Below are 16,120 nucleotides of genomic sequence, written 5' to 3'. Positions count from 1 at the left end.
ATCACTGTGGCCAGGTGTTCGGAGGACAGATAGGGCGCTAGTAGCCGAGCCTGGCGAAGATAGAAAAATGCCCGGCTAGCTACCTGTTTAACCTGTGCCTCGAGTGTTAGTGAGGCATCAATGGTCACCCCTAAATTCCTGGCCTGAGATGCGATATTAAGTTGCGTCCCGGCCAGAAAGGGTAAGCGCGCTTCCTGATCTGCCCCCCTACGGCCCAACCACAGAACCTCCGTCTTGGAGGGGTTGAGTTTCAGGCAACTCTGCTTGAGCCATCCAGCTACGGCTTCCAAACATCTGGCAAATGGATCTGGGGGGAGTCCAGGTGGCCATCCATGAGGAGAAAGAGCTGGGTGTCATCAGCGTACTGGTGGCAATCCAGCCCATAGCTCCGTACCAGTTGAGCCAGAGGGTGCATAAAGATGTTAAATAATGTAGGAGAGAGCACCGAGCCCTGTGGGACCCCACAAGGGAGCCGGTAAGGGCCCGATACTTCCTCTCCCACGGCTACCCTCTGTGTCCGGTTTTGGAGGAAGGAGCGTATCCAGCGTAACGCTGTACCTCTTATCCCCGTACCGGCAAGGCGGCTCGCTAGCAGCTCGTGATCGACCACGTCAAACGCGGCCGACAGATCTAAAAGAACTAGCACAGCAGAGCCACCTCGGTCAAGCTGGCGACGGAGGTCATCCAACAAGGAGACCAACACAGTCTCCACCCCATGACCAGGGCGGAAGCCAGACTGGTATGGATTCAGGTTTCTTGAAACCTGAAGAATGTTTTAGGATTTTCTCAATGGTAAAAAGTTGAGAAAGGCTGTTCTACAGTCTAGGAATGAGTGCATTCATTTATTTGCTCTCTTGGACGTTGAAGAAATTGGACAAGAGAAGAATTGATTTGTTTAAACTCTGGTTCTGTGAATTCCATGGGTAGCAAGTCACAAACAAGGAAATGCCAGAACGCATAAAGCCTCATATATCACTGGAAGGCAAAATCACAAGACTCCGGCTCATTGGCATTGGCCATATCATGCGAACCAACTCAATGGAGAGAGCCATTAAACTTGGATTGGTCTATCACAAAAGAAAACCAAGCTGGCAAAGAACACAGAATTATCCACATTCCTTACAATCTCCACTTCTTTTAATTTTATTTCATACTAGATATTAAGCCCGCTGTGGCCAAAATACAGCGGGCCCTAGCATGGTGGGTGGGTGGGTGGAGGGATGGGGCGAAGGAAGGAGGAAAAGGAGAAAGAGAGACAGAAAGACAGAAAGAAAGGGAGGAAGATAGAGACAGAAGAAGAGGGAGAGAAACAGGTAGCCAGAAAGAGGCAGATGGAAGAGAGGGAGGAAGGGAGGAAGGGAAGGACAAGGGGAATGCTGGGAGGAAGGGAAGGATAAAGGGAATGCTGGGAGGAAGGGAGGAACAGAGTAAGGTAGGTGGCCTTGGGACCTTCTGCTGGGCCCAGGGGCAGGCTTGGCTGCCGCAGGGCCCGGCAGAAGGCTCTGGATGGGGGCAGTGGCCTCTGCGACCTACTGCCGGGCCCAGGAGCAGGCTCGGCTGCCCCAGGGCCCGGCAGAAGGCTCGGGACGGCGGGAGTGGGCTTTGTGGCCTTCTGCCGGGCCCAAGGGCAGGGGAGCCTGCCACAGGGCCCGGCAGAAGGCTCCCTGAGTGAGGGGAAGCCGGCTGGAGGACTTACCACTGGGGAAGGCTTCTTCCTCTGAGCCGTGACTGCCTGGCCAGCCCAGGCGAGGCTGGGCCAACCAGCCAATGGGGAGCCGTGCTTTGCGTGGCTCCCCATTGGCTGCTTGGCCCTCGAGTGACACTCGGAGGGCCCAATCAGGAGTCGCTTCGCGGCTCCTGATTGGGCCCTCCGAGTTTTTATCCCGGACATGGCCCGCCCTAACTCCTCCCCACTTGCCCTTACTCCTTTATTCCTCCCAAAGGGGGAGGGGGTATAAAGATAGGACAATGTGGCTGGAATGTGATGTGACGTTAATAATATGTCATGTAATATTGAATTTAACTCTCTAGTCTCAGGACAAGATAACTTGCCAGCACAGCATGTCCCTTGCAGGGTCCCTTGCATGTCCCTTGCAGCTTCCACGCTTGGGTGGAGACGGAGGGGGCCAGCAACTAGCCTCTTTTAAATATTTCTTTTCACAACTGGGAAAGTGTCTGCCATTAATTACTAACGTGGACAGTTTTATTCCTCCAATGTTTTTGTGAACTACACTGAACTCAAAAGGACTGATCAGCTGTTTTAACAAAGAATTATCACATGCCATAATATGGCTTAATTTGGATATTATGACACAGTTTACTAATTTGCCACAATCTACCTTTGCCTTATATCTGTACGTTTATGATCCTTGTTCTATTTAGTCTGAGGAAGAGTGCATGCACTCAGAAGCTCACGCCTTGAATAAATCTTTGTTGGTCTTAAAGATGCTATTGGACTCAATTTTTGTTGTGCTCCTTCAGTCCAACACGGCTACCCACTTGAAAGAACACAGAAGTTAGACATTATGAAAATGGATACCGGCCAGAGCATTATACACCTAAAAGAAGCAGGGCTAGATCGAAGCCGTCTTCTCTGTCACTGTGGCCTTCTTGTCACTGTACAGCATCTGCTGGGAAGCACATCTGTTACAAGAACTGTGGATTCCTCAATATGAAATCAGAAAAGCACAAACAGGAATCACCAAGGCTATGTTGTGCAGTAATATCCACTTGTATGTTCAATATTAGCTCACATTCAAGAGTCAACCAGAACGGGATCCTAGGTTAAGTTACCCGCTTTTTGCCTGTCTTCATCAGTGGTTGCTCGCCACAGCACTGAGAAAGCTGTAGTTTCAGGAAGGGGACTGGAAGCCACTTTGAGACTCTGGTAGAGAAAGGTGGCGTATAAGAACCAACTCTTCTTCTTCTTCAGTAATATCAGGGCTCTCTCAGCCTCACCTCCCTCACAGGGTGTCTGTTGTGGGGAGAGGAAAGGGAAGGCGACTGTAAGCCTCTTTGAGACTTCTTTGGGTAGAGAAAAGTGGCATGTAAGAACCAACTCTTCTTCTTCTACCTCATAGGGTGTCTGTTGTGGGGAGAGGAAAAGGAAGGTGACGATAAACTGCTTTGAGACTCCTTTGGGTAGAGAAAGGTGGCATATAAGAACCAACTCTTCTTCTACCTCACAGGGTGTCCGTTGTGGGGAAAGGAAAGGGAAGGGGATTGTAAGCTGCTTTGAGACTCCTTCGGGTAGAGAAAAGTGGCATATAAGAACCAACTCTTCTTCTTCTACCTCATAGGGTGTCTGTTGTGGGGAGAGGGAAGGGAAGGTGACTATAAGCTGCTTTGAGACTCCTTTGGGTAGAGAATGGTGGCATATAAGAACCAACTCTTCTTCTACCTCACAGGGTGTGTGTTGTGGGGAGAGGAAAGGGGATTGTAAGCCGCTTTGAGACTCCTTCGGGTAGAGAAAAGTGGCATATAAAAACCAACTCTTCTTCCTCCTCTTCTTCTGTCACAAACTAAGGTGCCTTCTGTTATGGGGCTCTTCCCAGGGTACTAACATAGTGTCTACAGAAACCTTTCCTGGAGCCTGCAAATCATTCTAGAAAGCAAGCAGCCTTGGGCCCAGCAGGACTTCAGATTGACTGGGCAGATTTGTAAAAATTGCTTTGGCAGCCTCTGACAACACAGGATCTTCACTGCTTGCCTGAAAGCAAACTGTATGCTTGGAAGAAAGTATTTTTAAACAATAGGTTCATTTGAAAGGGCATCCTGCTAAAGCAAGCTTGTGCCTGAAATGTTGAAGAGTGACTGTTAGAGTTATGCATGACCACACTGCTTGACATTTGGGGGCGGCAGCTCTTTTGCAGTTCTGCCTGCCCCCCGTGTTCAAAATTCCAAAATTCCAAAATTCCAATTTGAGTCTGCAGGCTCAAAACGTTGGGTGCTCCTGTGCTTGAGGATGTGGAATAAACTGACCTGTATAATCTTAAAAGATGCTTTTTGTCCACACACTGAGGGTTCAACTGAGTTTATATGCTCCACATAACATATTTCTGGTAAGGGCTTGGAGGAGGAGCGTGTCTCATGGCTTAAATGCCACTCAGCGCTTAACACCCAATCAGGACGGCTGTCCCACCCCTGAGTGCCTCCTCCTCCAACCAGCTTGCCTGTCTGTCCAGCAGTCAGCCAATTGCCTTTTGTCCCCCACCCCTGACCATCCCCTCCTCCTTCCACTTCCCTCTGAGGCTTGGAGTCAGGGCTGGCAACGACATACCCTGAGGTGGGCCACGCAAGCAATTGTGGACCAGAAATGAGCTCTGGACATGGAGCTCACAATTTAAAATCCTCATGTACAAACCAAAAGGAAGTGATTCTGGTATACACATGAGGATGCACACTCAGGATTGAATCTTGGACAGAGTGGTGGTTCTTGACAATTTTGATTTTTAATTGTGAGCTCCATGTCTGGAATTATTATTATATCTATTGTGAGGAAAGAGTCTCTTGTGGCGCAGGGTGGTAAGGCAGCCGACATGCTGTCTGAAGCTCTGCCCATGAGGCTGGGAGTTCGATCCCAGCAGCCGGCTCAAGGTTGACTCAGCCTTCCATCCTTCCGAGGTGGGTAAAATGAGTACCCAGCTTGCTTGCTGGGGGGTAAACGGTAATGACTGGGGAAGGCACTGGCAAACCACCCCGTATTGAGTCTGCCATGAAAACGCTGGAGGGCGTCACCCCAAGGGTCAGACATGACCCAGTGCTTGCACAGGGGATACCTTTACCTTTATATTGTGAGGAGCTTCACATGTTATGATTCTTATGCCACTAGCCAGGTCTTATTGTAATATTGTAATTGTATCATTATATGTGTGCATATATTTTATTTGATCACTGAGGAGGACCAAACACATTTGTAAGTCAGCCTTCCTCAACTTTTTTACCATTGAGAAACCCTTGAAACATTCTTCAGGCTTTGAGAAACCTTGGAAGTAGGGTTGTGTGTTCCAGTGCGCTTCGGTGAACACCCCTCACCTCTATGCCAAGGCGCTGGCTGGTGCACCGCTGGCAGTGCTGCCCCTCTCCTTACGCTGCAGTGCTGGCCACCTTGGCCTTTGGTGCTCGCCAAAGTGTGCCGGAGCACACAACCCTACTAGGAAATGGTGTGATTGTTCAGAGTATGGGTGGGAGGCATAGCTGCATACATGCTCACCCAGGTCCCCTCCCCTTCCCACCCCTTCTAGGCTCATCATTGGCCATGGGATCAAGGTCAACATGACCATATATGGCTATATTACCCAATGCATGTTTAACAAAATAAAAAATATACATGTTAAGAATTAATTTATGCCCATCCATTTGGGAAACCCTTCCACGGTCCTCAAGAAACCCCACGGTTTCGTGAAACCCTGGTTGAGAAAGCCTGGTCTATGGTCATACCATGTGCGACCACTGAGACTGTACGTGCAATTTTGCACAGACTGGCTCTTTGGGTTTAATGTTGTTTTGACTCATCCTAATGAGCACTTTATAAGAAGCATTTGTATTTTAATTTTAGTCTATTTTGTTGCTCAACCTTCGGGTTCCTGGCTTTTCTCTAGCTGGGTTTTTGTTCCCTTTTTCTTTTTCATCTTCCCTATTTGGCTAGATGCTGTTCAGGACTTGGCACTCTTCCATTAACCAAAGCTGAGATAGAACATCCAGCATAGAATCATAGAGTAGAAAGGGGCCACACAGGCCATCTAGTCCAGTGCTAGGTGGTGCAGACCTTCAAGTACAGGCTAATGTGGTTGGAACTTGCTGAGGCTGAGATGAGAAAAGATTTTGGTATTGTTATGGATAGCTCGATGAAAGTGCCAGCCCAGTGTGCAGAAGCAGTAAAAAAGGCAAACTCTGTTATTGTTATTGTTATTGTTATTGTTATTGTACTATTACCGCTAATAATAATAATTCAATTTACATACCTCCCTCCCAGATACCTCAGTGAGATGTACAACATAGTATTTCACAGTACAAAAATATTTTATACTAAAATTAATCTCATTAAAATACTGTAACATCACATTAATCACTAAAACACTTAAAACCATAATTAACAGCTTTCCAGTCTAGGCATGTGCAAATTAAAAAATATCCAGACTTCTTCGGATCGGCCTGAGTTTGATCCTTCTGAATCAGCTGATTTGGTGTTGGGCTTGGCTGAATCCAAATCAATTTAGTACCATTAAAGTCAATGGCACCATTGAGTTTGGACAGGGGGGCAATTTAAATGGCAAAACAAGAGCAGAGAATATCTTTTCCCCCCACAATAAGAAATAATGGTGGTTGGATGGGGGCACCCTCTTTGGGTGATCCTAGAATTGGACTCCTTCCCTCATGTCCAAACTTGTTGAAACTTGGGGACTCTTCTGAGGAGAGGCTCCTACAGCTACACTGAATCCCCCCCCCCAACCATGGAGAAGACAGAAATGGGAACTTTAACAAAATAAGAAAGGAAATCTAACACACCACACAAAGAAAAACCAAGCAACCAAGAGGACTAGAATAGGGATGCCATCCTCCAGGTGGGACCTTGAGATCACCAACAATTACAGCTCATCTCAACACCAGACATCAGTTCCCCTGGAGAGTTGTGAAAGGGGGGGGGGGGAGCTGAGTCCCAGGGATGCCACCCTCCGGGTGGGACCTTGGGATCAACAGGCCTATCCCTGATCCTCCCAACAAAACCACACCACCATCCAGCCCCCCTCCCCCGCTTCTTACAGCCTCACTGGCCATGCACAGAACATTTTCAAAAAGAACAACCTTCTGTCATTTTAGGTGTTTCCCCCCAAAAAACCTGCTTTCCTCTTGACTAGAACCTCCCCCCACTCCTTCTTTCCCCCCTGTCGTATCTTGGCTTAGGCATGCAAAAAGCTTTTCATGCTGCAAGACCTCATTGCAATAACATTGGTCTGCCTCTCCCCCTCCTCCCCTTTGCCCTGGGAATGCGGGAAGAGCAAAGGCAGGGAAAAAGAGAGTGGGAAAGGAAGAAGCAGTTTCCTGGTCTCCCTGTCCCTTTAAAGTGTCAAAGGACGCCTCTGAAGCGCCAAATCGGATGACCGCAATTCAGCCATACAGTTCTATGGAGAGGCCGATTTGATTCCCACCTCCAATTAGTCAACGGACCACATGTGGTCTGCAGCCCACAGGTTGGGGATCACTAGTCTAGAGCAGCAGTCCCCAACCCCCGGTCCGGAGACCGGTACTGGTCCATGGATCAGTCTGTACCGGGCTGCGGCTCCTCCTTCTCCTCCTCCCTGGCTGCTGCCTCGGGGGCTGCACTGCCACTCTGCCGCTTGCTCACCTTTGGTGCTCTCCAGCAGCCGCCCTGGCTGGGGATCCCCCTCGGCATGGCACTGTGCAGCTGTTGCAGGCAGTGCCCCCCCGCGGGTGGTGGGAGGTCAGGGGTGCCGGAGGGAAAGCAAACAGAGCAGGGACTCAGGTGGCGGCAGTGATGTCCCTTGGCAAAAGACTACCCCCCCCCCCGGGCCTCTGTAAAATTGCCAAGTGTTGACCTGTCCCGGTGATAAAAAGGTTGGGGACCACTGGTTTAGAGGTTGATCCAGCAGGGCTCTTCTTCTTTGATTAAGAAAGAAAGCATTTCCTCAGAAGAAATTCAAGCTTCTAATCAGAGATCAGACCCTCACTGCTTGGGGAAGGACTGCACCAACGTTCTTATCAGGACTGCCAAGAGATGCCGCGGTGTAGCTTTTGGCAGAAAACAGGAGAGATTACCCCCACGTGATGGGTGCTAACACCTTCCCCAAGAAACCCTGACACTTTTTTTTTTTTTTTTTTGCAACTTCCTCTTAAGGCGTGTAAATCTTAAAATAAAACACGCTGGGGAACCGAGGACATGAAGATGAGAAACTTATGGTGTCTCTTCTTTGTTGTTTCTCTACCTGCAGGTATGCTTTAAAAAAAAAACACCTGATCTTTCTTTTTAATGTTAGCTGTAGAATGAAGGTACTGGCTTTCCAAACTGACAATGCTTAAGCAGCCGGCTCAAGGTTGACTCAGCCTTCCATCCTTCTGAGGTCGGTAAAATGAGTACCCAGCTTGCTGGGGGGTAAACGGTAATGACTGGGGAAGGCACTGGCAAACCACCCCGTATTGAGTCTGCCATGAAAACGCTGGAGGGCGTCACCCCAAGGGTCAGACATGACTCGGTGCTTGCACAGGGGATACCTTTACCTTTTATTACTGGTTCACGCAGAGAGCAGTTATGTGTACCTGCTACCCTGTATAACAGTGTGCTAAAATATTAGTTTTGTTTATTTGTTTGTTGAAATTGGAGTAGTATGGGCAAGGCGTATGGACTTCTAATCTGGTGAGCCAGGTTTGATTCCCTGCTCCCCCCCTTGCAGCCGGCTGGGTGACCTTGGGCTGACCACAGCACTAATAAAGCTGTTCTGATGGAACAGGAATATCAGGGCTCTCTCAGCCTCACCCACCTCACAGGGTGTCTGTTGTGGGGAGAGGAAAGGGAAGGGGATTTGAGACTCCTCCTGGTGGAGAAAAGTGGCATATAAGAACCAACTCTGCTTCTTCTTCTATAGTCATATAGCACTAGAGCAACACCAAGAAGACGGGTCCCCTGGGCTTTCGGTGCGTCCTGTCTTGCAAATAGAAACTCCATGGCCATTTCAGGTCACAAAACCTGCCTAGGGGAAAGCGGAAGCCCCTTCTCCGTGTGTGGAGAGATCGTGATCAGAATTAGGCCAGCGTGATCATGGCAGGCACAAACCGCCCATTGCATGTCTGAGGCAAAGTCCTCACAATGGCCAGGAATAACCTATGAATTAAGAGCCTCTTGTGGCGCAGAGTGGTAAGGCAGCCGTCTGAAAGCTCTGCCCATGAGGCTGGGAGTTCAATCCCAGCAGCCGGCTCAAGGTTGACTCAGCCTTCCATCCTTCCGAGGTCGGTAAAATGAGTACCCAGCTTGCTGGGGGGTAAACGGTAATGACTGGGGAAGGCACTGGCAAACCACCCCGTATTGAGTCTGCCATGAAAACGCTAGAGGGCGTCACCCCAAGGGTCAGACATGACTCGGTGCTTGCACAGGGGATACCTTTACCTTTACCTTTAACCTATGAATTGGCCCCTGTTGTAATCCAAGAGAGGAATTATTGAGGCAAGGCTGGCTGATTGATAGTACAAACAGGCATTCCAAGTGTGCCAAATCTTCATTCATAACCAAGAGTTTCTGAATGTGTGCAGCCATCACTTGTTGGGGGAGATGGAGGAAGGCAGAGCGCTGGAAGAGGAAGGGAAGGTTGCGGGAGAGAGACTCGGAGTGAACAGAGTTTTGATGATATCAGAGGTGAGGGCAAAGACTTGGATGGAGAAAGTGGAAGGTTTTGTTGAGGATAAGTAACTGGAGAGATCAAGAGGAGAAAAGATCTCAGAGGTTGGTCATTTTCTGGGAGAGGGAGCAGAAGGGAAGCTGTGTGTGAGACACAGCCTTTGCCAGCTCCACTAACAGCTTTCACACATATTTCTCTTTGGAGTATTCAAGAAAATCACCTGCATTTTGAGCATAAAAAGAGCTGTAGTGGATCAAGCCGGTGGTTCATGCAGACCAGCTTTTGTTCCCAACAAGGGCCGGTCAGGTAGTCCCAAGACGTTGTTTCAAACAATGCGCAAAATGTAAAAGTCTGTCCGTGTAGTTTCATCCCTGTGGTTGGAATTCAGTTATGATGTTTCTCAACATGGAGGTTCCCCATGCCTATTGAAGGATCTATCTTCTATGCATTTGTCTCATTTCCCCCTTGAAATCTCCTCTCAACTGTTTCGTCTCTAGGAAGACATTACTGCATAATGCACTACGAAAGCAAATGGCAAATTGAATCAGATGCATGATACAGGAATACATGGGAAGGGTGTGGATACAAAACGATCAGGAAGATGCAGACGGTTACAAGAAATAGTATAAACAGTCACTTAGGCAGAGATGAAGCACAAGTAAATAAAGAATCATTCAAATGTCAAAATGTAAATGAAGTGTCATTCAAATTAAGTTATGTATGTATGTATGTATTAGATTTCTAAACCACCCTCCTATTTGGCTCAGGGCAGTTGACATACATCATTGCAGGGGTAATACAATGTGGTTAGTCTCGGATACTGATTCAGACCCCTTACGAGGGGAGAGGAAAGGGAAGGCGAATGTAAGCGGCTTTGAGACTCCTTCGGTTAGAGAAAAGCAGCATAGAAGAACCAAACCTTCTTCTTCTAAAGCAAGAGGCTTCTATTGAGCTTGGGGTTCTCACCCTGGTGGATACTTAAATGTCAGTAGGAAAATGCAGACTCCACGGTGTTGCTAATGAAACAATCTATTGAAAGACATGACGGCATATTATACTACACAAGCAAACTGCAAACTGGATCAGGAATAGATAAGAAAAGAAAAGAATGTAAAAACATCAGTCAGATGCAGATGGTTCCAGGGGATACTATAAGCAGAGATGTAGGCAGTGCGGAAGGATGAGTAAGGAGAGGATAACTCTAAACCATTTGTGTGCCAGTAGAGCCCATTCCTGATGTAGAGGAATATTAGGGTGAGCTACTTTTAGGGTTTTGGTTTTGATCTTGCATAAGGGGACCAGATTCACACCTGAGACTGCTCTTTTTTATAGAATCGTTTGAAGAAGAAAAGACGGCTGTGAAAATTATTGGTATTCTAGGAGAATCGGTAACTTTCCATCTGAAGACGTCAGAACTATCTGCCCCAATTTCCTGGTTTCGACTGAGGGGCACCGAGACCACTCATATTGCTACAGTGGAAGACACTCAGCCCTGTGAAGTCAGGGTTTTCTTCCCAAAAATGAAGGGGCGACTGGATGTCTCTGGAGACTGCAGGGATTTACAAATCACGGATCTGCATCCAGATGACTCTGGACAATACACAGCTCAAATGGGGGAATATTTAGAGAAATTCATGCTGGAGGTTTATAGTAAGTACTGAGCAGCTGCCTTGTTGTTTGTCATTGTCCTAAGGGTTCCCCTCCTTCCTTTGTGGCCCCGTGAAATAAAAACTGCCACAAGTAATGCAGTGTCACCTCTCCTCCTGCCTGGGGATCTTTCTAAAAAGAGGACCTGGTGATTATTTTATTCTCTTCACTTGCTCATTTCTGTGATGCACAGGGCTTTTCTGTTGGAAAATTCCCCCTCTCCTTTATTTATTTTATTGATTTATTTTTCAATTGATGTCCCAGCACCCCTAGCAAGCTGCCTCACGGCGAGTCACAGATAAAAACCCTGAATAAAAACATGCAATATTGTCCCATGTGGCGGGAGAGAGACTGCGAGTGAACAGAGTGTTGATGATATCAGAGGTGAGGGCAAAGACTTGGATGGAGAAAAGTGGAAGGTTTTGCTGAGGATAAGTAACTGGAGAGCTCAAGAGGAGAAAAGATCTCAGAGGTTGGTCATTTTCTGTCTGAGGGAGCAGAAGGGAAGCTGTGTGTGAGACACAGCCTTTGCCAGCTCCACTAACAGCTTTCACACACATTTCTCTTTGGAGTATTCAAGAAAATCACCTGCATTTTGAGCATAAAAAGAGCTGTGGTGGATCAAGCCGGTGGTTTTTCAGACCAGCTTTTGTTCCCAACAAGGGACGGTCAGGTAGTCCCAAGACGTTGTTTCAAACAATGTGCAAAATGTAAAAGTCTGCCAGCATATAAGAATGAACTCTGCTTCTATTGAGTTTTGGGTTCTCACCCTGGTGGATACCTAACTGTCAGTAGGAAAATACAGACTCCATGGTATTGCTGATACCAATGAAACAATCTATTGAAAGACATGACTGCATATTATACCACACAGGAAATTGCAAACTGGATCAAGAATATATAAGAAAAGGATGGAAAAACATCAGTCAGGTGCAGATGGTTCCGGGGAATGCTATAAGCAGATATGTAGGCAGTGCGGAAGAATGAGTAAGGAGAGGATCATCTAAACCATTTGTGTGCCAGTAGAGCCCATTCCTGATGTATGGGAATATGAGGGTGACTTATTTTAGGGTTTTGGTTTTGATCTTGCATAAGGGGACCAGATTCACACCTGAGACTGCTCTCTTTTTTATAGAAGCGTTTGAAGAAGAACAGAATGTTGGGAAAATTATTGGTATTCTAGGAGAATCGGTAACTTTCCATCTGAAGACGTCAGAACGATCTGACCCAATTACCTGGCTTCGACTGAGGGGCACCATAAGCATTCATATTGCTACAATGCAAGCCAGTCCACCCTGTGGCACCCAAGTTGTCTTCCCAAAACTGGAGGGGCGACTGGATGTCTCTGGAGACTGCAGGGATTTACAAATCACGGATCTGCATCCAGATGACTATGGAGAATACACAGCTCAAATTGGGGAATATTCAGAGAACTTCATGCTGGAGGTTTATAGTAAGTACTGAGCAGCTGCCTTGTCGTTTGTCATTGTCCTGAGGGTTCCCCTCCTTCCTTTGTGGCCCCGTGAAATAAAAACTGCCACAAGTAATGCAGTGTCACCTCTCCTCCTGCCTGGGGATCTTTCTAAAAAGAGGACCTGGTGATTATTTTATTCTCTTCACTTGCTCATTTCTGTGATGCACAGAGCTTTTCTGTTGGAAAATTTCCCCTCTCCTTTATTTATTTTATTTATTTCTTTTTCCATTGATGTCCCAGCACCCCCAGCAAGCTGGCTCACGGCAGGTCACAGATAAAACCCTGAATTAAAACATGCAATATTATCCCATTAAAACACCCATTAAAAACACCCCTGTGGTGGCAACAATTCCAAAATCCCATAGCATTAGCAACCATCTGGTGTCAGGGGTCCCCTGAGTGCTGGATCATCACCCACAGAGATGGTTGGCTGGTGAGGACTCTACCAGTTTTTAGTTCTGCTCCTTCTCCTGAAATTGGACCCATTCCATGCAGGGCTGGCTTATCTATGTAGCACATGTAGCATGTGCTAGGGGCCCCACACTTTCAGGGCCCCCACGTGGTGCCTCCCCCCTCATGGATCAGGGCCATGGCCTCTCTCCTCCCCTCTTTTCCTACTTTAAGGACAGTTGGAGTGACACCCTTTTCTACTGTGGAGAGCCCCTTTGCCCCTAGTCGGGCTGCTTCCACTGCAAGGGTACTCTGCTTGGGCCCCACGGACCCTGAAACTGGCTCTGGTGCTAGGGGCCCCACAAACCCTTAAGCCACTTCTGGTTCTGCAGGCTTATTGGTCACCCTTGTGCCATCCGAGGAATGTTCAGGGCCCAAGAAGAGCGACTGGGGAACTCCCCCAGGGCACAGGACTCCTGCTGATGACAAGCATTAGATTAAGAGTCTCCTGCTGACCTAGTCCTGGACCCCCCAAGTCTAAAGTTGTATCACCAAGATTGCTTAAAAGGAACATGTTCATCTGGCCCTAAATCTTCCCGTTCATCTATCCCCAGCTTTGGAGGTTGTGATTTATACTCCTGTGCTGCGTGGGAGAATTTGGAGGACAACATTCAAACATAATCCTGTTTTTGCACACCCATTATTTTCCTAGTTACACGTCTGTAGCCATCTGTGCCCAACATTTAAAATACAAGAAAGTTTAAGAAGTGTTCTGTGCGCTCATTTCAGGCTGAGCAAGGGAGCAAAAAGAGGAGGAAAGATGCAGACCCCGTTTGCTGCTCTACACTTGCTTCTTAGCCTACGGATATCTAAACAGGATAGGCTCTGTCCCTTTAGGCAGGGTGTGAGTTAGGAAGATGCTGTCCTGCTTGGGCCAAACTCTTTAGTTTGAGTGCTTGATGCTGGGAGCTTGGTGGCTCCTTTTTCCATCTCCCTCTTTTTCAGGGAGCTGTGAGTTGGCAACTGGTGCTGATGGACAGAGAACAGTCAGAATAATTGAGACTTTGGGTGAGCTCTTGGGTGGAGGACCTTTCTCTGCAGACCACTTTTACCTTGTCCCATATTAAAATACAGCCCTGAGGAACAAGATTGTAGAAAGGATCCATCCACCGTGATACTGAGTGGCCTTTCTGTCCTGAGAGATCTCACCCTGAGATGCAGAGTGTTTCTGTGCACAGGGAGGCCTGCATGTGCTTCCCCTCGATACACACACACACACACACACACACACACACACAGAGGCAGACCCTTTCTATCCAAGCAAAGGGCGTCTTGTTTTGCTGTATACATTTCTGAGCTGATCAGCCGCTAATGACCACTCTGAAAGCAATTTATGTCACATTTTAAGATTACAAACTACTGAAAGTGGTAAACATAGAACAGATTAGAGTTTTGCTGGAGATAAATTTTATGCGATGCAGAAGATACAGGGTATGGTGCGTAGTTTAGTCCTGCAATGGTGGCCATGCAGTGTGCAGATCACATTTTCAAGTTTGCCAGGTCTCTTCTAGCATGAGAAAGGCGGTTTTCCATGGCACCAACTACTTTCACAGCATTACAGAAACCCACATGTTTGATCTAAGCATGCCCACTGGACTGCATGACCACGCCACTTTCAGCCCTCACAATAATTTGCTAAAACTGGTTGTAGCTGGTGGGAGAGGAAAAATACAAGAGAGAGAAATGAAAAAGGGTTTTATCTGAGAAATACCACCACCACCACCACCACCACCACCACCCAGGCATTTTACGCGTAGGATTATAAATATCCACAATTTCCTGTAGGAGGCCTCGCCAGTTCTCCATGTCCAAGGCCTAAGCACTAAGTTCTGTTTGGATCTGCTGTTCTCCCTCATTTTTCAGATTTTTATCATCTCTCCAATGGCCTTTAAGAGTATTAATGTTCATCTGTATAGTATGAGAGCAACCCTAAGGATGCCTACTCAGAAAATGACTCAGGTCAATTCAGTGGGGCTCACTCCTGGGAAAGTGTTCTTAGATATTATTGTATGTCTGCTCCCTATTACCTACCCCCATCCAGAAAATCTGTTGGAGAGCGACCTGAAAGTTCGGTGTGAAAACTATACCTGCAGGGATGGGAATTGCACAGCACAGCTGAACTGCTCTGCAGGGGAGTGGGAGGATGGAGTGAATTACACCTGGACCTCAACAAGCAAGGGTGGAAAGATCTCCTCTCCAGTTGTCCAGAGCCCTTTTCAAGATGGTGACATGAACTACACCTGCACAGCAGAGAATCCTGTCAGCAAAGCCTCCAAGACTGTCTCTGTCAAGCAGACCTGTGAAGGTAATAACCCACTCTTTCCTTGCAGAGGCTCTTTAATAGCTAGAGAGAGCGAAACGCAGTAGGCCAGTAAGGTATCTCTTCCCCTTCTAATAGTATCAACGCTTTATTCCTTGTTAGGTTTCCATTTCTCAGCTCAATTGGTCTAAATGCAATATATGTTGTACTGAGATGTATTAAGGCATAATCTTTTTTAATCAAGAAGGGCTATGCAACAAATCTGAAGGCAAACCTCACCACAGAGCCCCTTTCAGAAACATATCTAGCAAGCCAGTCATCAATTCAGTCACTCACTTTGTATTCTTTCCCTTTTACAGGTGCCCCTGTGGACTCCACGAGTACGCAGCCTTCATATGTGCTTATGGGTGTTACCACTGCAGCACTGATTGCTGTGAAAGTGCTTGTCAATGTGTTTGTTGTTTATATGAAGTTTTTTTCTGCCAACAAACAAAAAGGGACCCGGGGAAGATGTGGGGAGAGTGGGGCATCTGGTAGGAGCAGAAGGTGAAGGAGCTTCAACTGAGCTGCCCTAATTCCCATCAGGCCTTCCCTCTCACATCCTCCAAGTCTTCTTATCGCTGGTCTTTGAAAGGCCCATTCAGCTCCGATAACGCTCTGTCCTTTTAGCCCCAAGTACGATTTTTCCAGTTTCAATTGTACATTTTGCCAGAGAGAGTTATAATTCTAGCAACACGGAAACTTTAGAACTGGGGCCACATCTTTGCTGATTCAGAAGACTGAATAAACCTTTGCAAACTATTTCTTCCAAGTCTGGCTATACTTGAGATTTTCAAAAACTGGTTTAATGGCCTTTCCTTTGATTTTACATTCAGAATCTTACTTGATTGCTATCGGCAACTAGGCTGAATATACATATTACTTCTATTCTGCTATTGCACC

At 47.2% G+C, this 16,120-nt stretch overlaps 1 protein-coding gene across 1 annotated transcript; it reads left to right on the top strand.

Annotated features, from left to right (window-relative positions):
- Positions 1-7,860: 7,860 nt before the first annotated feature.
- LOC143832472 (SLAM family member 9-like) lies at positions 7,861-16,120 on the top strand. Its single transcript, XM_077327000.1, has 5 exons — positions 7,861-7,949; positions 10,680-10,997; positions 12,130-12,447; positions 14,960-15,223; positions 15,538-16,120. Exons 1-5 carry the CDS (start codon positions 7,898-7,900, stop codon positions 15,726-15,728), a joined length of 1,143 nt encoding a protein of 380 aa, XP_077183115.1. The 5' UTR covers positions 7,861-7,897; the 3' UTR covers positions 15,729-16,120.

Source organism: Paroedura picta, chromosome 1 (genome assembly GCF_049243985.1).
Source record: "Paroedura picta isolate Pp20150507F chromosome 1, Ppicta_v3.0, whole genome shotgun sequence".
Lineage (NCBI taxonomy): Eukaryota > Metazoa > Chordata > Lepidosauria > Squamata > Gekkonidae > Paroedura > Paroedura picta.
This window is presented reverse-complemented; position numbering and strand designations above follow the sequence as displayed.

Coding starts and splice junctions, on each gene's coding strand:
- LOC143832472 (XM_077327000.1), top strand. CDS start 7,898: ATGAAGATGAGAAACTTATGGTGTCTCTTCTTTGTTGTTTCTCTACCT. Junction 12,448..14,959: donor CTTCATGCTGGAGGTTTATA/GTAAGTACTGAG, acceptor ACCCCCATCCAG/AAAATCTGTTGGAGAGCGAC. Junction 15,224..15,537: donor TGTCAAGCAGACCTGTGAAG/GTAATAACCCAC, acceptor TCCCTTTTACAG/GTGCCCCTGTGGACTCCACG.